The sequence below is a fragment of the Aedes albopictus genome, chromosome 3 (assembly GCF_035046485.1).
Source record: "Aedes albopictus strain Foshan chromosome 3, AalbF5, whole genome shotgun sequence".
Classification (NCBI taxonomy): Eukaryota; Metazoa; Arthropoda; class Insecta; order Diptera; family Culicidae; genus Aedes; species Aedes albopictus.
In genome coordinates this window covers 448,220,648-448,242,325 of record NC_085138.1, presented here as the reverse complement: position 1 = coordinate 448,242,325, position 21,678 = coordinate 448,220,648, and the positions used below count along the sequence as shown (strand labels likewise).

The window sequence follows — 21,678 nt, the reverse complement described above, 5'->3', positions numbered from 1 at the left end:
TTATAGTCTTATCCTATATGTATTATCTTTCATGATCCCTACACAAACCTCGACACCTTTGGGTTACCCAGCGCCACCTGCCCAAGACACGAAAACATTCATTGGATGACGCTGCGTTGCTGGCTTGTTCATTATTTTTTGGGACTTTCCAACAATGCGGAACTTTTTTTTAAACGCGGAACTGTCTTCATAACAAATCTTTATACTTTTTCCAATATAAATAGTTCACTTTTTCGCTATCAAGATTCACACAGAACAAACATTCCTTCACACGCGGAAGAATTTTCCGGATTGCGCAACGCCGGCCAAACTGTCAGCGGATAGACGAAAAATGTTTTCGAGCAGTTCAAAACAGGTCTGCACGTGACAACGCCTACTGTGATATTTTTCGACTTCCTTCACACTTTTACGCTACTTACGAAATAGACCCCACAGAGACAAAGACATGTTTGTATACAAAAACGGGTTATGGCCTTCTGACATATCAATGCAGAATTATTGGCAATTTTTATATTTCTCCTTAATTTCCTCGATGGGTTTCTTCTGGAATTCCTTGAGAGATTTCTTTAGAGATTTTTCCTGGGAATCTCCCAAGTGTTTCTCCAGGAATTCTTCAAGGAATGTATCCTGGAAATCTTTATGCAATTATTTACGGAATTCGACGAGGATTTTTTTAATAAACTACTTCATTGATTCCTCCAGAAATTGATTCAAACATTTTCAGGGATTTCTCCAGGAACTTTATCAGGAAATTCTCTAGAAACTCTTTCCTAGATTTTTCTAAGGACTCCTTCATGGATTTGTGATGGAACTCCTTCAGGGGCTCTTTCAGGAACTCCTTCAGAGATTTCTGCAGGAGTTCCTGCAGGATTTTTCCAAGAATTTCTTCAGGGATTTCTCCAGGAACTTCTCTATGGATTTCTCATGGAGGGACTTCTACAAGAACTCCCGCAGAAGCTCCTTGAAGTATTTTTCCAGGAATTCATTCAGAAATTTCATTTGGAATTATGTTAAAGATTTCTCCAAGAGCTTCTTCGGGAATTTCTACTCAAGTTCCTTAGGGGATTTCTCCAAGAACTCGTCAGGAAATTCTCTAAGAAATCTTTCTTGGGTTTTTCTAAGAACCCTTCATGGATTGTGATGGGTCTTCTTCAGGGGCTCTTCCACGAACTCCTTCGGAGATTTCTTCAGAGCCTTCTCGAAGGATTGCTCCAGGAAATCTTCAGAAATTCCTGCGGGATTTCTCCAGGAACTTCTCTATGGATTGCTCCTGGAGGGACTTCTACCAGAACTTCTTAACGGATTCCTTCCTAGCTGCTCCATGAAGTATTTTTTCAGGAATTCTTTCAGGGATTTCTCTTGCAATTACGTTAAAGACTTCTCTTCAAAAATTTCTACTCAAATTCCTTCAGGTATTTCTCCAAGAATTTCTTCACGAAGTTCTCCAGGAGCTCTTTCTTGTATTTCTCCAGGAAATCCTTCATGGATTTCTGATGAAATTCCTCCAGGGGCTCTTCCAGGAACTCCTTCGGAGATTTCTCCAGGGACTTCTCCAAGGATTGCTCCAGGAACTCTTCAGGAACTCCTGCAGAATTTTTCAAAGAATTTCTTCAGGAAATTCTCCAGGAACTTCTTTATGGACTTCTCCTGGAAGGATCTTCTACAATAACTTCTTCACGAATTCTCACAGGTGCTCCTTGAAGTATTTTTCCAGGAATGCTTCCAGGAGTTTCTCTTGTAATTACGTTTAAGATTGCTCTAGGAGCTTTTTCAGGAAATTCTACACAGATTCATTCAGGGATTTCTCCAAGAAGTCCTTCTGGGAATACTCTAGCAACTCTCTCTTGGATTTCTCCATGAACTCCTTCATGGATTTCTGATGGAACTCCTCCAGGGGCTCTTCCAAGAACTCCTTCAGAGATTTCTCCACGGATTTCTTCGGGAACACTTCAGGGATTGCTGCAGGAATCCTTCATGAATTATTTCAAGGATTTATCCAGTAACTTCTTCATGGATTTCTGCAGGAACTCCTGGAGGGACTTCTCCAAGAACTCCTTCAGGGATTCCTCCAGCAAACCCGTTGAAATATTTTTCAAGCAATCGCTTCTGGAATTTCCCTTGGGATTCTTACAGAGTGCCTGGAGTTCCTTAAATGATTTTTTCTGGAATTTATTGAGGAACTCTTCCAGGAAATCATTCAGGGATTTATTAAGAAATTCTTTCAGTCATTTCTCTAGAAGTTCCGTCTGGGATTTCTTCTGGAGTTCGTTCAAGGATTCCTGTAGAAGATCTCTCCAGAAAGATTTCTCCAGAGTTTTTGTCTTAAAGGAATTCCTTAAGGTCTTCATTCAGGAACTTCATGTTGGTTTCATCCAGGACTTTTTTCATGGATTTCTTCAGGAAATTCTGCAGGGATTCATCCAAGAGTTTTTTTTTCAGAAATTCCTCCAGAAGTTTTTTTTGGAGATTCATCAGGAGTTGCTCCAGGAACTTCTCCATCTATTTCTATAGGAACTTCTGGAAGGACTTCTTCAAGAAGTCATTCAGAGATTCCTCCAGGAACTAGTTGAAGTTTTTTGCAGGCATTCCTTCAGGAATTTCTCTTAGAACTCTTACAGGTATTTCGCCTGGATCATTTAGGGGAGTTACTCTAGGAATTTATTCAGAAATCCCTTCAGACATTTCTCTAGGTGTTCCGTCTGGGATTTCTTCTGAAGTTCATTGAAGGATTCCTATAGAAGATTTCTCCAGAGTGATTTCTACAGAGTTTTTGTCTTAGATTACTCCAGGAATTCCTTAAGGTATTGATCCAGAAACTTCATCATGGTTTTCTGAAAGTCTCTATAATAAAGATAAATCAATCAACCAAATCAATATTCCTTTTCTCTAGGTCTTTCTTTTTCAAGGATTTCTCCAGCAAATTCTGCACAGATTTCTCCGAGATTTTTTTCAGAGATTCCTCCAGAATTTTCTTTAGAGATTCTTGAAGCAGTTCCTTCAGGAATTCCATCACAAATTTCTCCAAAAGTCCCTTCAGAGATTTCTCTTGGAATTTGTTTGAGGAATTTCCCTTGGAGTGCCTTGTGGAGTTCGTTCAGGAATTCTACGAGGAATTTCGCAAGGAATTCCTTCAGAGGTTTCTCGTAGGACTCCAACGGAATTTCTCCAAGAATTCTTTGTAGGATTTTTCCTGTAATTTCTTGAAGGTTTTCTTCATAAACTACTCTAGGAATTCCTAGAGGACCTTTTTTCAGGAATTTTGCTGGGATTTCTCCAGGAATTCCTTCAGATATTTTCTTGGAATTCTTTAAAGGATTTTTCCTGCAGTAGTTGGAGAGATTTCTTCAGGAACTCCTTTTGGAATTTCTATCAAAATTCCTTCAAGAATTTCTCCAAGAGCTCCTTCAGGAAATTGTCCAGGAACTATTTCTTGGATTTCTCCAGGAATTCCTTCATGGATTTCTGATGGAAATTCTTCGTGGATTTTTACAGGAACTCCTGGAAGAACATCTCCAAGAACTCCTTCAGAAACTCCTCCAGGAACTCCTTGAAATATTTTTCCAGGAATTCCTTCAGGAATTTCTCTTGAAATTATTATAGGAATTGAGGGATTCTTCCAGGAACTTTTTGAAGACCATTACTCCAGGAATAAATTCAGGGATTTATTCAGAAATTTCTTCAGACATTCCTCTAGAAGTTCCGTCTAGGAATTCTCCTGGAGTTCATTCGAGGCTATCTGTGGAAGATTTTTTGGAGATTTCTCAAGGATTTTTGTCTTAGAATTCCTTAAGGTATTGATTCAGGAAGTTCATTTTCTCCTGGCCTTTTTTGCAGGGACTCCAAGAAATTCTGCAAGGATTCCCTTAAGATTTTTTTCAGAGATTCCAAATTTCTTTAAAGATTTCTCCAGCAGTTCCTTCAGGGATTCCTTCAGAAATTTCTTCAGGAATTCTCCGACAATTTTCTCAAGGAATTTCTCTAGGAATTCTTTCAGAGGTTTCTCCAAGGACTCCTCCGGAATTACTCAAAAAGCTTCTTCGAGGATTTCTCTTAGGATTCTTTGTGGAATTTTTTCTAGAATTCCTTGCAGATGTTCTTCAAAAGCTACTTTAAGAATTCCTCTAGAAACTCCAACTTTTTCGGGAATTTTGCGAGGATTCCTCTAAAAGTTTCTTCAGATATTTTTCCTGGATTTTTTAAACGGATTTCTCCTGCAATCGTTAGAGAGATTTCTTTAAGAACTCTATTTGGGATTTCTACAAAAAATCCTTCATGGATTTCACCAAGAACACATTCAAGGACTTTTCCGAACTCCTTCCGCAGGAGCTTATTTAGGCACACCTCCTGGTTGAGACGAACCAGCCAAGGGCTGAAAGTCTTTTTAATAAAGACAAATCAATCAATCAATCACCTCCTGAGATTTCTCCAAGAATGTCTTGAGAGATTTAGCATTAGCATTAGCATTAAGCGAGTCGCACAAATTCGTAGGTGGTACAGTCCTAGACCGCTGTTATGGGGGTTGCCTCCTTCCCGTCCGAACCAAAGCACAAAGATTCGGGACTAATCTCTGACTCTTAGACAAGACTGACGCAATCCTCAAATGGTCGAGCACTGTCCTGGCCACGTCCTTGCGACTGCTGAGGGATGGGAAAGGATGGTTAATTTTAGACACCTATGAAAAATGTAGACAACTCTACGATCTCTCAGGCCTACGTGTCACGGGAATTTGAGTGTTGTTAGTGGAAGGGTAAACTCCAAAGGATACGCTTAGTCAACGTTCAGGTACACCATTTTCAGACTGCTTCGAGTCAGCTGTCTGCCCAATTCATCCTGGTTTTTTCGTCATTTTGATGACATTTGGTTGAATTACTAGATTCTTCGGTTGATCTGAAATATAAAATAATATTAAACATCGTACATCAAATAAGCTACATATTAGTGGTACGCTCGCCACAGTTACATATGTTTACAATAATATTTATAGCATACGATAAATTTACCTGAATCCTGCTGAAATAAAATGTTAATTAGCAGTACATTGAAACAAAATACTACAAAACACAAAAAAGTGCATCAAACTTTGATCTTGGAACATTTAAAATTACGGTGAATATCAAGATCAAAAATTGATTTGGTAGATCTTACACCGCAATACACCATTATAAGGTGATCTACCCACGTTACGGGGTACCAAGAATGTCTTGAGAGATTTTTCAAGAAATTCCTTTTGGAAATCTTCGAGGGATTGTGTCTGAAATTCCTTGAGTATTTTTTTCTGGAATTTCTCGAGACTGCTCCAGATATTTCGTCTGAGATTTCTCCAGAAGTTACTCCATAGATTCACTAGGAAGTACGTCAGGGATTTATTTCAGAGATTCCTACAGTAGTTTATTTTTGGAATCCTTCAATGGTATTTCTTGGAATTTTTTGAGAAATTTCTGCTGAAGTTGCTGGAAAATTTTCTCCAGTATTCAATGAAGATTTTTCCGGGAACTCCGTTAGGGGTACTTTCAAAAATTCTTCGGGAAATTCTCCAGGACTTTCTTCAGGGATTTCTTCTTAAATTTCTGAAGGGATTTCCCCAGAAAATTTCTTCTGAAGTTCCTTGAGCGTTTTCTTTCCTAATTCATTGAGGGATTTCTGTAGTAACTGGAGTTCATTCAAGGATTCTCCTTGGGATTTCTTTCGCAATTCATTCATGAATTTTTCCAGGGATTCCTTCTGGGGTTTCTCCAGAAAAAAAAATTCAGGCATTTCTGCAGGAATTCCTTCAGGAACTCCTACAAGAACTCTTCAGGGATCCCTCTAGGAACTCCTTCAGGAGTTACTTTAGAGGTTCATTGATGAATTCCTCCAGGAATACCTTCAAGGACTCCTACCAAAATTAATTGAGGAATTACCATTAGGGATTCCTCATGAAGCTCATCCAGCGATTGCAACTGAAATTTCTTTTGTGGTTTCTTTAGAAGCTCCATCAGGGATTCCTCTAGGAGTTACTCTAGGAGAACCTTATGTACTTCCTCCAAATTTTCCTGCAATGATTCCTTACAGAGTTTTTCCAGGGATTTCCTCAGAAACTTCCTCAGGGATTCTCCCAGGAGTTCCATGAGGAGTTCTTTCAGGATCATTCTTGCATGAGTCCTTTAAAGGTTTCCCTCAGCTTCTTTGGGATTTGCTACGAGATTTACTTCGGAGTTTCTTAAGTTAGTTTAGCTTGCACATAGTGTTCGGCCTTTGAACGATCCATCTCCTTTGCAATGCACAGACAAAAAATCCCAATGCATACGGAAACGTATTTCGAACGGCATTTTCTGCAAAATATAATCGTACGGCAGATGGTACCATATGAAGTTCGTTCAGAAGTTCCGCCTGAAATATCTGAAGTATCCTCATGTGGTTTCTCCTCAATTCCTCCAGTGATTCCTCCATGAGTTTTTCCAGGGATTCCTCCAGGAAATCCTTCAAGAATTCCTACAGGAGTATCTTCAGGAATTCCGAAAGGGATACTCTACAGGGATTCTTACATGATATCCTTCAAAGATTTCTCCAAGGATTCCTTCAAGGATTCCTCCTGGGGTACACTCAAAGATTCCTTCCCTTTCACTTTAGTAAACAACAATACCAAGAAACGTCAAAATCCCATACAAAATCAAAACAATGCCCTACTAATTGACTTAATTACTACGCATTGGTGGGGATAGTCTAAGATATTACTTCACAAAGTTCTCCAGTAATTTCTCTTAGGTTTTCTTCATATGGTAAACTATGATTTTTTGTTTAGTTGGCATACAACTCTTAAATAAAACTCACTAACTATAGTTACCAATTTTTTTTTGTTTTTATTTTTGTGTATTTTACAATCTCCTCAATAAATTTCACTATTTTCATAAAAAAATAAAAATCTGGAACAATTCTTGTTACATTGCAGGAATTTCTTACAGATATTTCTCTGAAGAATCACCTTCTGAAATATTTCAAGGAATTCTTCCAGAATCCTTCAAAGCTTTAGGTTATTTCTTAAATAATTCAATTAACGGTCCTGTATCTGATTTGAAAATCACATACCTACTTTAGCTGAGCTGAGCTGAGTTTTAAGTTATGTAGGCTATTTCGAAGGATTTTTTTGTCTAACTGAATGAACAATTCCGAGCAATGTTCCTTAAAGTTAGCCAACTTTTCTCCTGCCCAAATGTCTACCCTAAACTCATTACACGAATGAATATCTTCAAAGGGTTTTGGAACACTTGGAATAAGCTGTTTTGAGAAAAGCTCCCCTATATGGCGCTCAATCGGCTTGGAGTCGCATGGTACAAACGTTTGGTGCGATTTAGACTGCGATTTAGATTAGCTGATCCAGGATTTCCCAATACCTGAACGCTGATATCACTTATTGTATACTGGATACTTCACCGTTCCGTAAGGAGATTTCATCAACAAATCAGTATGATAAAGGCTACAAAACTACAAAGTTAAGTGACCCATATCTTGCAGGACTGCAAGTACACATAGTAAAACAATTTGTCACTGACCAAAGCCGATGTCAAACTAAGAGAATCACATTTTTTATCAGTTTTATGAAATACCCTATCCATGCAAACCAGTCACTATCCGTAGAAGAAACCCATATTCAAAAATCCCACCCAGATATCCAACACCCACTGGCAACGTAGATTGCACTCTCCCTCACGACACGGAGCCTTAATTGAAAGCCCTCCTAAATCCCCTTAATTACTGTTTCCTAAATCGAATTCGTCTGCTATCATTTACGCCAAAACCTGGCACCATCAGAAGACTCACAATCAATCATCTGTTTCTTGATTTGCACTCTAGACGAGTTAAGTTGAGGCCCTCTTGGAAGAAAACCGGCCACCCTCACCAAAAGAAAATAAGTGTAACCCATTTCGTGTGTGTGTGTGTTCGTCTGTCCCACGTGAATATTAAATGTGTCCACATTTGTGTGTTTCTGTTTGTGCCACGTTCTCATGCAAAATTCAAGGTATATGTATTATGTATACGTCCCGCAAAAATCTTCCGTCCGAATCCTGTAATCTAATCAACACTTTCACCTCTCTGTATGTTGTTTCCCACGGTACCTCCCAGAGTACCTCTACTTCAACCGCTTGCTGCTGAATGGAGGGTCCCCGCTGGAGCTGGCCCCGTCCCGTGTCAACACCTTCGGGCGCAATCAACGCTCCCTGGACTCGATCGGCGGAGGGAACCTGCTGAAACGGTCACTAGACTCGATCGGGGGCGGCAACCTGCTGAAGAAATAATTCCTCTCCTGGAGCCACCAATGATGGAACATAAAATAATTATGTTTGACTTAGGAATTTATCACCCCCAAACGTACAACGAATGAGTGTATACTTTCCGCAGCTGTATATTTTCCATTCAATCTTCTTACAAATTTATAGAATTAGGAACTGGTTGTGAGTCACGGGACAGGTACACGTGTGGGAGAAGTTTGTGAGATGTCTGTTGGAAAATGTTTTACCTCTCTGCCGCCCGCTTAATCGCACACATTTATCGATGACGGATGTCCCTGAGTGAAGCAGAAAGAAGCATAAAATCAACATGCGTAAAAATTTGGTCTGTCTCTTCTATAAAGTCAAATCCTGACGAATCGAAACATACCGAGTCGGAAACGGAACCGCCCCAGCAGCGGACCTTTCCGCTCTCTAGTAAGATGGATGTGTCTTGATAACCTACGTTCATAACGTTAACTCCGTTCATACCAATAAAGATTAAGGTTGATTGAATCCTACCCGATTTGTGTTGTTACTTTTGCGCATAGAGAAAAGGTTTCTTTTTTCATTTCTACTAAATAATTTCCTTTTGTCGTTAAAGCCAACCAGATTGCGCCAGCGGATCGTCACAGTAGCGGTGGAGGAGAAAAGGAAAGAAGGTAATTACGAACTTTTGAACGTAACATTTTTTTTAATTTTGAACAATAATAGCAAATGTATGCAGAAATTCTCAAATTTTCCATCTCGCGACTCACATTGAACTTTGATAGAATTTAGCAATCACACGTAAAGCATTATGTTCAATGGAAGGTTTTGATAAGCTAACATTACGTTACATGTATATTTTTCTCATAGCGATCTGAATAATGTGAATAATGTTCAAATAATGTTCAAATGCTTGAAAAAAACCACTGCTTGCCTACTACAAAACCAACATTTTAAAGAGTTGTTAAGATCCTAATATGTAACATGCATTTTGGGATTAAAATAAATCTGAAATTCAAATTCCAACATCAGTTACAGCTGCCACTATGTATGTATATCCCTTTCGTGACGAACCAGCACAATTGTGCTGTTGAGCAATAACATGTTTGCATATTTTTTCATCTGTTTGGTCCGTAATGTGTGATCTAAACTATTTTAACAATTGAGCCATTGCTTATACTTTTAATTTTTTTTTTGTCAATTTGAATTGCCCAAAATGCTCTCAAATAACGTTTTATCAAATTTTGCTTCCTGAGGGGGTGGTCGTGGGTACCGACTTTTGCCAAATCCCATTTACACTCAATCTGGTATGGTCAGGGCGTCAACAGTGTACAACCAAAATGGTCAAAAAATAACGTTTTATTAAATTTTGCCTCCTGAGGGAGTGGTCCTGGTGAAGTGAAGTGATTTTTTTTAATATGTGCACCACGTCGATGGTGGTAAAATCACACTAACCATTTTACATGGTAATTTTGAAAAAAAAAATCTTTTTTGACTTAAAAATAAAGCTCCTTAGTCGTCGACTAACCGTGACTAAGGAGGACGACAGGGCTGCTTGTATGTATGCAAACAAACTTTTGCTTATGGTGTATGTGACCACAACAAGTTGACAAAAAAGTGGACAAAAACCGTAAAACATGAAAAAGTTTTATCTTTCGCATATTTTTCAACTCCGATACAAGAGTAGTTCTTCCAATTGTGGAACAAGAATGTTTATTCTGTAGGGAAATTTAAAAGTTCTAGAGAGCTAAAGTTGAGCCATTTGTATGGAAATTTCACTTTTTTGCGCTCCGTCCCGAAAGGGATATGTGTGTGATCCAACTAACCCTCACTGTCCGACAGTGATATTATGGAAGAAAGATTTCTGCAATACCATTTTGATTCTACTGCAAAAAGCTTTAATCCGAGAGTTAGAAAGTCATAGATCTATTGCTGATTCAGAGAGATTCAGAGAACCATTTCAGAATGGCTGGAGAGGAACGTCGCACGTCCATTCTCTATCACTTCCTCTTACAATAAGCGCAGCATGTGTGCATTACCGTTTTCAATTGGCTAATGATAATGCAAACACAGTTCTCACCGGAATCCATCCAAGGTAGCGCTGCCATCATCATGCGAACGTCATGATACCGCAATCAGGTTTGCTTCTCGTCCCACCTTCAACGCGCATGCCTTCAGTCATCATTAGAACACACGTCACCTCATCCCTCACAGAATTATGGATATGCAGCCACACTGTTTGATTCTGGAACCACTTGCGGATCACGTTTGCGTTACTCGAGCTGCTCGTAGCGGCATGCAAAAACACAAGTCGCTTGAACACGCCCGGATAGCGTATAGCGCTGCCACAAGTCGTCACGAAAAAACCAAGGCGGAACTGAAATTGAAAACAGTTCTTTCCAAAATCGATAAATCACTAGGTATTAAAATTCACAAACACTCTTTCACACGTGGAAGAACTATTTGGGAGGCGTAGCACCGGCCAAACCGTGAGCGGAATCGCAAGAAAAAAGTTACATGCGGAAACCGAAAGAAATGCGACAAGCAGCTTGAAACACGTCTGCACGCGGCAACGCTTACTGCGCCTCTCCATCAGTTACAGTACAGCAGAGTTTGACCCTTCATTATGTATGACCTGTATGACCATTGACCATGGAGTACTGTCAGGTCAGGGATTACTTCTGGAGAAATTAAAAGAATTTATGTTATAGTTTTTCTAGGAATTTCACTAGAAATTCTTATGGAGATTTGTATCAACGATTTCCACTTGAAGTCTCAGTGATCCTCCAGAAAAATATTCAGATATTTCTCCAAGGGCCCTAAATTAAATTTCCTCTGGAGTTCTTCCAGGTATTGTGGTTGGAGATTATCAATTTCCCCAAGGTTTTGTGCAAGAACGCCTCCGATAATTCAGAACAGGAACAGGAAATGTTCTAAAGATATCTCGGCAATTTATTCAAGGATTAATTAAAAATTATTTTAAAGGCACTTTCAAAATTTGTTTGCAGGAATTTCTGAAACAAATCTTTCAGAAATTTCTCCACGTATTCTTCTGGGTAATCCTGTAAAGACGCCTAATCAATTCCTTCGCGAATTTTTTCAAGCATTCCGTTCCTTATGAATTTCTCGCGTTTAGTATCATGCAGGCGTATCTACAATGATCGATTTCTCTACATAAATTTTCTCTTTGGGTTATACCGGAAAGCACGACCAATATTCGGATGATCTCTCGGTGTGTTTCAATGAAGGACGACTAGGACCAGCATCTAAAACAACAAAAACAAACGAAAATGATTTACAGGCCAAGTTTGGGCCAAGTTATTAATTAAAGAGAAAATCGATGAAAAGAAATCGATCATTGCAGATACGCCTGTATTATACTAAGCGCCAGATTTCTTCGAAAACAATATTCAATAATTCCTTCAAGAATGCCCCAAGGATTCGTTCAAAAATTACAAACTTCGTTTCACGACTCCCAAGCGCTTGCAAGCTCGCTTCGATTGTTCTACGAAAAGAAAGCGAGGTTGCGACAAAGCGGAGGGTCGCGAGACTCATGTTTGGGAAACGATGCTCTAAGGAATTCAATATAAATTATCTTCTTCAGAATTATTCCAAGCGATTCCTCCAAAAGTCGATCTTCTAAATTCCTCCAATGATTCTCACAAGAAACCTTCCTGGACGTCCTTGGGCATCTTCGTGCCTGATGATATACAAATACAAAATGGTCATTTTGGAAAAGGAAGTGCTTGGTTTATAACAGCGGAAGTGCGCATAAGCTGAAAAGTTGGCTTTGTCCCAGTTGTAACGGTACCCCAATTTCTATAGAAGTTCATGCACTCGACTCTATTTGACACTGCCCTCAGGGAACATGAGGAACTCCTCCAAGGAGTCCTTTTAAAATTATCTAATGTATTTTTTCCAAGAATTCATCCCAAGTTAACTTGAGAAATATCTCCAACTTCGGCTTCTACAACTTCTTCAAGAGTTCCTCCAAGGAATTGCTGAAGAATCCTCCCTTTTGAGATGATTATGTTAAAAAGTAAGCCAGTAAGAATGACACACTACCGCCGCGATCGGTACTCCCTACGATCAAATGAAGTGTAATTGTTCTGTTCGAGTAAAGTGTTCAATAGTAATAATTCAATTACGAAACGAAATGTTTTCTGTGGCAACCTCTGAAACGCTCTATGCTCAACCTTTATCATGAGATCATTATGAAAAAAAACATGCTTGATAAGTGCCTTTTTTCTGGAAAATCATCAATATCTTTTGAACGGAATGACGTAGCAACATTCTTAGCGCACGAAAATGCGCGTCTTAAATTGGTTCTTAGACAACTTTGATGAGAAATTTGAAACAAAAAAGATAAAGGAATTGAATTGTTTTGACCAAATTTGGAGCATTTTCCCATAGTTTTCATAGGGTGACGCTAGAACAAATCGTTTTATTGCTTTATCTTTTTTGTTTCAAATTTCTCGCCAAAGTCGCCAAAGAACCACTTTTAGAGCTTCTAAAAACGCGCATTTTCGTGCGCTGAGAATGTTGCTACGTCATTCCGTTCAAAAGGTATTGACGATTTAAAAAAAAAAAAAAAAAAAAAGCACTTTTCAAGTATTTTTCACTTAGTTACAAAAATAACACCCCTCTAATTTTTTGATATGTTTTATAACAACATTTCTTCTTTTGAATGCGGGCAAAAGATATGTTTCATGTTTGCCCCAACCGATCATAACACCTTTTTAAAAAAAACTATGATTTTTCAAGAAAAATGCCTATAACTTTTGAACCAAAAGAGATAACGACCATCTCAGCGCACGAAACGACGCGTTTTCAAATGCTCTACAAGTGTTTCTTGGGCGACATTGATGAAAAATCGAAACTGAAAAAGTTAACGCCAGAAAACCGGTTTTTCTTGAACCACCCTAAGTTTATTCAGAAAAATACCTCTAGATCGGTCAATTTTAAAGCTACATAAAAAGTGTCTTCGGCAAAATTAATAGATCTGATGAATGTATATAGTTATTCTTGCAAATAAAAAAGTTTGGTTACCAATTTCTTTGAAAGTATGGACCACCCTAATTTTCATGCACGTTGGAAAGAGGGCCTTATTATTAGGGACAACTTTGTAGAAGACCATATTTGCCTAAAAACTCATTTGAAGGCGTTGAATGCATCTTTCCTCGTAAATCTGGTTCGTGGACCACTGTGCATTGCAAGTTTTTTTCTTGGATTATTGAAAAAATGTGTAACTAGCATACATAACCCTAGTAAGATATTTGGGATCAATATGACCCAGACAGGCACGCTAAATATGTACAACACCAGTATACACCTTTGTAGTTTTGTATTTTAGTTTGCTGAAATTTTCAGCAAATAGCACACTACATTATCAACTGACCATCTTTGAAAGTTTTGAAAATCCCGCAGAAATCTAATATTTTTGCAAATTCTGTGAAATAATTTCAATACACCGGGAATTATTAAAGAATTGCGACAGTTTCACTGTTTTTGATTGAAATACTTGGAATCAGCAGCTTGCTTTTTTAATACATTGATGTTTTTGTCATATTTGTTTATTCAATAAATATGAAATTTGAAAACCAACAAAAATATTTATGAAATCCTCGAACAATTTTTCTTTTAAAAAACATGTTGAGAAAATCAATTTTATTTGGATTTTGAGACAACATGGAGTTGGAAGTATTTTATAATTTTGCATTCAAATTTTCGAGCTGAAGTTGTACTAAAATAATGAAAATTCTCTGTTAACCGTTATGTGGCCGGCAAACTTTTTGCTTTTTTCTACACCGTGTATTTTAAATGGGTGCTGGGTACCCTGCCGGCCACATAAGGGTTAAAAAATGTTGGTGCACCGCGAAGTTTTCGAAAATTTCAAAAAGCGCCGCGACAGCAAAAAGTTTGGGAACCTCTGCCCTCTTCAAATGAGTGTAATCAGTTTCGTACCTTTTAATTCCGCCCTATTTTGCTTATCCTTCGACAGATACGCGTATTTCGACTACCAAGTAATCTTCCTCAGTGTCAGTTATCTACTACACAAAAGTTGGCAAAATTCACAGGGCACCCTCTGGAATGGTGCCTTTGGATGAGAATAACAATATGTGAAAATTTCAGCTCAATCTGTTTAAAACTGAGCTGGTGCAAATAAGTTTAAGGTTTGTATGGGATATTCAGTCCAAATATATGGGAAACAGGATGACCTCCAGTGTCTCATTCAGCACGCTGGTTTAAAGAGTTTGATTTGGCTCATAATTGAAAAAAAAATAGTAGTTGATACCGTAAAGAACAACTTTGTAGAAGACCATATCATGATAAAACTTAATTTAGCTGCGGTTTCAGCTAACGGAAGCAGGATAAAGGACAACATAGCCGCCTATGATGTAGCGCGCACGTTTCAAACAGCAAATACGTGTTGCATGTAACAACCGAGTGTAAGCGAGAGCAGATGTTCTTACCCTGCTTTCGTTAGCTGAAGCCGTAACTAAATTAAGTTTTATCATGATATGATCTTCTACAAAGTTGTTCCTTACGGTATCAACTACTATTTTTACAATTATGGTATCAACTACTATTTTTATAATTATTCGGGTCAGTTTAATCTGTATATACCAGCGAATCAAAATTCAACCATCGCGCAACAATAATGACAATGTCGCAACCTGTATTTGTTGCGACAATCCACCCAATGCGACATATATTTGTCTCAACTTGAAAATAATAGGATAAACATCGTACACCACGAGTTTAGAGATTTTTAAGCCTTGCATTGCGATTTTCGAATGGTAACTTCGAGTCGGTACACACTGCAACTCTGCTGAAGATCTATCATCAAACAGTTTCGACTTTGGGTTAGTGATAATTGATTATTCACGAGTTGAAAAGTACGCAACAAATTCAGCTTCCGTTTTGTCTGCAACAAAAATTTTCGAGATCATGTCATTATCTGTTACCAGTAAGGATAAAGAGTAATCGTCGCGCCTTCTTTGTTGCTTGTTTTGTGCCTCTTTTATCTGACAATTCTCTTCACTGGTATATACAGAATTACAGATTTTTTGAAAACTTGAAAGTTATAAAGATTTTTAAGATATGTTTACAGATTTTCTGAAAAACAATACATATGTGTACAGATTTTTGAGACAAAATCTGTTTATCTGTGTATTTTTTTTGTATCTATCTCAATAATTGTTGATACAGATTTTAAATTCAGATTTTTCGCTATCAAATACAGATATACAGATTTTTAAGGAAGAAATATACAGATTTGTGACAACCTTGACTACAGGAATTCTTGGAGAAATCTCTGAAAGAACTCCCGGAGCAATGCCTGAAGGAATTCCTGGAGGAATTTCTGAAAGTATACCTGCATGAATTCCTGGAGAAAGCGCTAGAGGAATTCTTAAAGAAATCCCTGAAGAATTTCTGAAGGAATAATTGGAGGATCCTGGAGCTGGAGGCATCCCTGAGAAATTCCTGGACGAAAGTCTGGAGTAGTTCCTGGATTATCTGGAGAAATCCCTGAATGAAACCGTGGAGGACTTCCTAAAGGAATTCCTGCAAGAAAACCTGGAGGAAAGCAGGGAGAAATCCCAAGAAAAAATCCAGGAGGACTTACTGCTGAAATTCTTGGATAAATTCCTGGAGCAAACCTGGGAGAAATTCTGAAGGGACCGCTTGATGAATCACTGGAGGATTTCCTATTTGAATTCTTGGAAGAATCCCTGGGGAATTCTTGGTAAAAAATCCCTGGAGGAATTTCCGGATGAACCTCATGAGAAAGGCCTGGGGGAATTTCTGCACAAATTCCCGGCGAAATTCCAAGAGGAATTCCTGGATAAAGCCCTAGAGGAATTCTTAATTCCAGGAGAACTTCCTGAAGGAACCCCAAGAGTGCTTGGAGACATTTTTAAAATAATAATGCCGGAAGTTGTTCCTGAAAAATCAGGAAGAATTCTTGGAGCAATTTCTGACGAAACTCCATAAGCATTACCGCCTGTTCGAGTCCGTATGAAGTTGATCATCAATATTAACTTCTTTTCTCGATCAGCCTAGATAGCTGTGTAGTGTCGGTAGCGATTGTCTCAATTGGCTAAGAATAGCACTACGGACCGCCTGTTCCGGTGGTAAGAACCCTAATTCATGGTGTGATGCGGCTTTATGCTTATCGTGCCTAGGAATGAATGGCTAGGGGGGTCTAATAAAAACCTAACCGCTAACGGAGCCTGTGGAGTACCAGGGCGCCCTCCACAGTATGTAGCCCTTACTGCGCTAACCGGAGCAATGGTGCAGTGGACCTTGTGTTTCTCCGAGATAATCTGCTATCCTTCTTAAGCCTCAACTGGGAGGCTCAATAAGGGTGGGATTATTAGTATGTTGTTTATTAGCTTTAATTATAACCTATATGGCTCTTCGCATTATGCGTTCTTCACAGTGTCCTCTGTGTATCTTCGTCTCTGGCCTTCTTCAATCGATACCGAATTGGTTTTTATCGCTACACTTTTTTCTTATGTTGTGATTGTATGAGTTTGATCGTGCCTAGTTTGGGTAGTGGCTATGGTTATGACAGCTCAGATCAATCTTCAGCATAAAAGAACAGCTTTGGTCCAAGAACCTTACTTTCATAGAAAGGATTTCTATGTAGATGTAATGCTTTAATTAACACCTATATTATGGTTCAGCATTTTGCGTTTGACCCGATGTTTGCTACTTTCAGTAAAATTGAAATGGCAATTTCGCGTATCATGCCTCGAGCCCCAAAACTACTTGTTTGCAGCCTTGCTATTCCCAAATCTTGGTGGGATTATACTGTCAAGTTAATTCCGTTAGAGAATAATGCCCTATCAATTTGACCTCTTTCCTCTGAAATGATTGGAACGCTTTGTCGAGCATCACACCCGTGATGTTTTTCTGGCAAACATGCCTCTCCATGGGAACCAACATGCTTACCAAAATGGAAAGTCCACTGTGATTTGTTTACACAATGTTGTTTACGGTATAGGAAAACAACTTTGTTTGGGTGTTTTCTTGGATTTCCAGGATATTTTTGACCACGTACCTTTCGATTCCATATTGGAAGCCGTATTGATTGTCCTATTTATATTTCAATTATTTGCAATTCGATTTACCAAATGCTCAAAAACCAACATCTCTTCACGGCATTACGTCAAGCAGCGATTAGGAAATTGAGTGTTTGTGGATGCCCCCATGCGGTAGTCTTGCCATCACTTTTGAGGAATCTCGTAGCAGAAACGCAATTGAGATAACTCAATGTGGTTTTCCTACGTATGATTTTGTCCATCACAAGCCTCAACAGGCTTCTTCATTTGTATATCTTAGCTGAGAATCCGACTGTGGAACTTTAAATCATTTGATATTTAACTACCCAGTTTTTACGCAACTGCGTTTCCGAGTACTCGGTAAACACTTGATTAAGTGAAACTGACCTAAAAAGCCTGAATCTTCAGGATGTTTTGTTGTTCTGAACTCGTTGTGGCAAGTAGCTATAGGCTTACTTTACGCTTTATGCGTTTTTTACAATGCCCTTTTCAGGGCGCTGTTTGAACCCGTTGTGGTACGCTTATGCGATTATGTCGACCCAACAGGAAAGATGTCAACCCTATTCCCTTACCTTCCCTTTCCCTATCCCATCCCTTATTCCTCCCTTCCCTCTCCCTCAGGTAAATGCCCAGACAACCAGTCATCGTATAAGATGTTGTATAAGATGATAAAGTGGAGGCGATATGCGTACATTTTACATGCGCCTAAATGGAGGCATGCACGCATATGGCCTCCACTTTGTCATCTTATACAACATCTTATACGATGACTGGTTGTCTGGGTGATGAATAGGCTCGTATTCATGGCGATGGCACAAATTTCCCAAATGGAGGAGAACGTGCCTCTGGAGCCGACCTACTGATACCTCCAAAGTTACCTTCTGGCATCCACATAGTTTTCCTTATTAATTCTTTTAGCAGTTTCTACTGGAATGCCATCAAAAGCTCCACCGAGAATTCCTTCCGAGTCCGACCTGTATCAGGATTCTGCAATATACAATTTACCACGTAAACTTTACTCTACGGTGATCATAGATACCCTTCCTTCGAATACACGAATTGCGGAGCGTAAATTGTGCCCCTTTCTTCGTAACAAAGCCTATAGCAAATGAACGTCTACTCACACGTTTCAACTACATCATCCACAGTCACCTCGCTCCGGATCCCAGCGCTGAAGCCGGTTCGATGAAAACCAAACGATCACTCAACAACTCGGACCGGCGCACCCTACTGTACAACTACTACGCCCGTGGGCTGGCCCCGATGTACGACAAGCGTAACTTTGACGAAATCGATCGCTACTCCACGTTCGGGGGCAAACGGAACTTCGAGTTCATGAATCCCCAGGACAGACACAGCACCATCAAGCGTAACTTCGACGAGATTGATCAGTGGGCAGGTATGGCCACACAACAGAACCTAGAACATTTGCATTGGTACACTGTTACAACTATTTTCCCCTCACAGGATTCAACTCTCGCCTGCGGCCCAGCATGTCCGGCTATGGTAAGCGTAACTTTGACGAAATCGACCGGTACGGCAAATTCAACAAGCGACTCTTCCGAGAGGTCGAAGATCTGGGTGGAGCTTCCCCGAACAGCTTCAAACATTCCAGCAACGTCGCGGACGAGATGGCCGTCATCAACGAGTACTCGCAGTGAAATGGGCAAGAAGGGGCCGGCCTCGGGGCCGGCAAACACACACAGAATAACATAAGTTTAACTAGAATTTTTCACAGAGCGTAGTCGAACCGGAAAACAATCAATTATTCAGATGAGTTTCGGTGAACAGAGTTGGTGGGAGGTGGACTATTTGGGATAGCGCGCGCGATGCAATCACGGCGGATTCAGTATTAACATAAACGGTTGGAAACTGTTGGAAACATAGAGAGGGACATACTTATAAGAGAATAGTGAATGCAATAGATTATAATGAGCTCAGAGGACAGAGATGTAATGTTGTTTCAACTATAATTATGACATGTTTTTGAAGCCTAATGGCATGCGAAAGAACCGTTTGAAATCTACCTGCAAATAAAAGCAAACTCAAAAATCTCTAATTATTATCTAGTGTAGTCGATGAGTACATGTATCCCAAAGCCCCATGACTTTCAAGATAGTTATTCAAACTTCTGTAGATTCTTTGTGTAAAAATCATTTACCTACCTTGATACCTTGTTGGCTACAAAGTAACCATCTTCGTCGGTCTTGGGCGTCAGTTTCCCCGAACGTGTAGGGATCGTAGATCTTCTTCAACCGCGTGCAGCCAGCGAGTTCGCGGCCGCCCACGAAGTCGCCTACCTCTACCGGGTTCTCTGCTGAATATTGTTTTCGCTATTCTTTCTTCCGACATTCGCACTACGTGTCCAGCCCACTGAAGTCTGCCGTATTTTATACGTTTCACAATATTCGCATCTTCGTACACTTGGTACAACTCGTGATTCATGCGTCTGCGCCACATTCCATTTTCTTGTTTCCCACCGAGAATTGTCCGCAGCACTTTGCGGTCAAAAATTCCGAAAGCTTTTCGGTCTACATCCTTTAACGTCCACGCTTCGTGACCGTAGAGGGCAACCGGAAGAATCAGCGTCTTATACAGAGCGAATTTTGTTTGCGTTTGCAAGTTACGGTAACTAAGCTGGCTACGCAATCCGTAAAAGGCCCTATTCGCAGATACAATACGCCTTTTCACTTCACGGGAAACGTCATTGTCACATGTCACAAGTGTTCTAAGATAAACAAATTCTTCAGCAACTTCAAACACTTCCCTATCAATCATTACCTCAGCACTAACACCACTAGGCCTGCTTCTCTCTCTACCCGCTATCATGTACTTCGTCTTGGTAGAGTTAATCGTCAAGCCTATCCTCGCTGTCTCTCTCTTCAGAGGAGCATAAGCTTCCTCCACTGCCCTACGATCGATGCCGATGAGATCAATATCGTCCGCAAAACCGAGGAGCATGTGCGACCGTGTGATGATAGAGCCATTCCTCTGCACGCCTGACCTCCTAATCGCTCCTTCGAGTGCAATGTTGAACAATAAATATGAGAGCATCCCCCTGCTTCAATCCACCCAAGGTCACAAACGACGTAGACACTTCGTCCGCGATCCGAATACTTGATTTTGATCCATCCAGCGTTGCGCGTATCAGCCTAATTAATTTCGCCGGAAAACCATGTTCTGACATTATCTGCCAAAGCTCATTTCTTTTCACTGAATCGTACGCTGCTTTAAAATCAATGAGCCTGCAAGTTATATTCCCGAAATTTATCTAGGATCATCCGCAGGCTAAACATTTGATCCGTCGTTGATCGGCCCACACGAAAACCAGCCTGGTATTCGCCGACGAAGAACTCCTCAAGAGGTCGCAGTCTGTTGAACAGGACACGCTACAGTATCTTATACGCCGAATTTAAAAGGATAATTCCTCTGTAATTGGCACACTCCAGTCTGTGCCCTTTCTTGTAGATTGGGCATATAAGGCCATCCAACCAACTGATGCGCAATTCTTCATCCTCCCAAATCTTTATAATAATCTGCTGGATTGATTGATGTAGCTGCTCGCTTCCGTGCTTAAGAAGTTCGACCGGGATCTCGTCCTTCCCAGCAGCCTTGCTGTTTTAATCTCATCCAGTGTTGGTGGTTCCACTGCTTGACTGTCATCCATTATGTTAAGCCTGTTCCTGGGTGCTCCTTCGCTGCTACCATTCAACAAATCTTCGAAGTGCTCCTTCCACCTGGCTGCCATCATTGTTTTGTCTATCAGCAAATTTCCTTCCCGGTCATTGCACATGGCGGGCACTGGCGCAGTCTTGTGCCGCGCGCCATTGACAGTTGCATAAAACCTCCGCATATCGTTCCTGTCCATACTTTCCTGCGCTTTAGCAATAACACTCTCTTCGTGTTGCCGTTTTTTCCTGCGGTGGATTCGTTTCTCTTCTGCTCTTGCAACCCTGTTCTGCCGGGTACCAGCCACTAGCATTCAACTTCTGGCGGCATTCTTTTCGTTCGTCACTCGTTGGCAATCCTCGTCAAACCAACCATTACGTTGGCGTCGCTGAGCGGTACCAATCACCTCTTGCGCTGTTGTTGTCACTGCTTCGTGGATTATTCCCCATAAGCTGTTGATATCTCCAGATCCGTTGGTCTCTCCTATCCTCTCGTCTAGCTTCTGATGGTACTGTGCAGCAACCCCTTCGGCTGACAAGCGCTGGATATTGAAACGCATCGTCCTGTTGTTTCTTGAACTCGTGACTTCGGGCCTCTGTAGGACCTCACATTCACATCTATGATGTCCGAAAAATGTCGCCCGTCGACCAGCACGTGGTCTATCTGGGTGCAAGTGTCACCACTCGGGTGTCGCCAGGTGTGTTTTC

The 21,678-nt window shown here is 40.2% G+C and overlaps 1 protein-coding gene across 1 annotated transcript in view; it reads left to right on the top strand.

Moving 5' to 3' along the window:
* Positions 1-19,361, top strand: part of LOC109425743 (orcokinin peptides type B) — a 36,512-nt gene extending 17,151 nt beyond the window's left edge. The window contains exons 2-4 of the mRNA XM_029864570.2: positions 8,848-8,905; positions 18,451-18,701; positions 18,770-19,361. Coding sequence (XP_029720430.1) covers positions 8,848-8,905; positions 18,451-18,701; positions 18,770-18,963 — 503 coding nt within the window. The 3' untranslated portion in view covers positions 18,964-19,361. The remainder of the gene's footprint in view (positions 1-8,847; positions 8,906-18,450; positions 18,702-18,769) is intronic.
* The last annotated feature ends 2,317 nt before the right edge of the window (positions 19,362-21,678 follow it).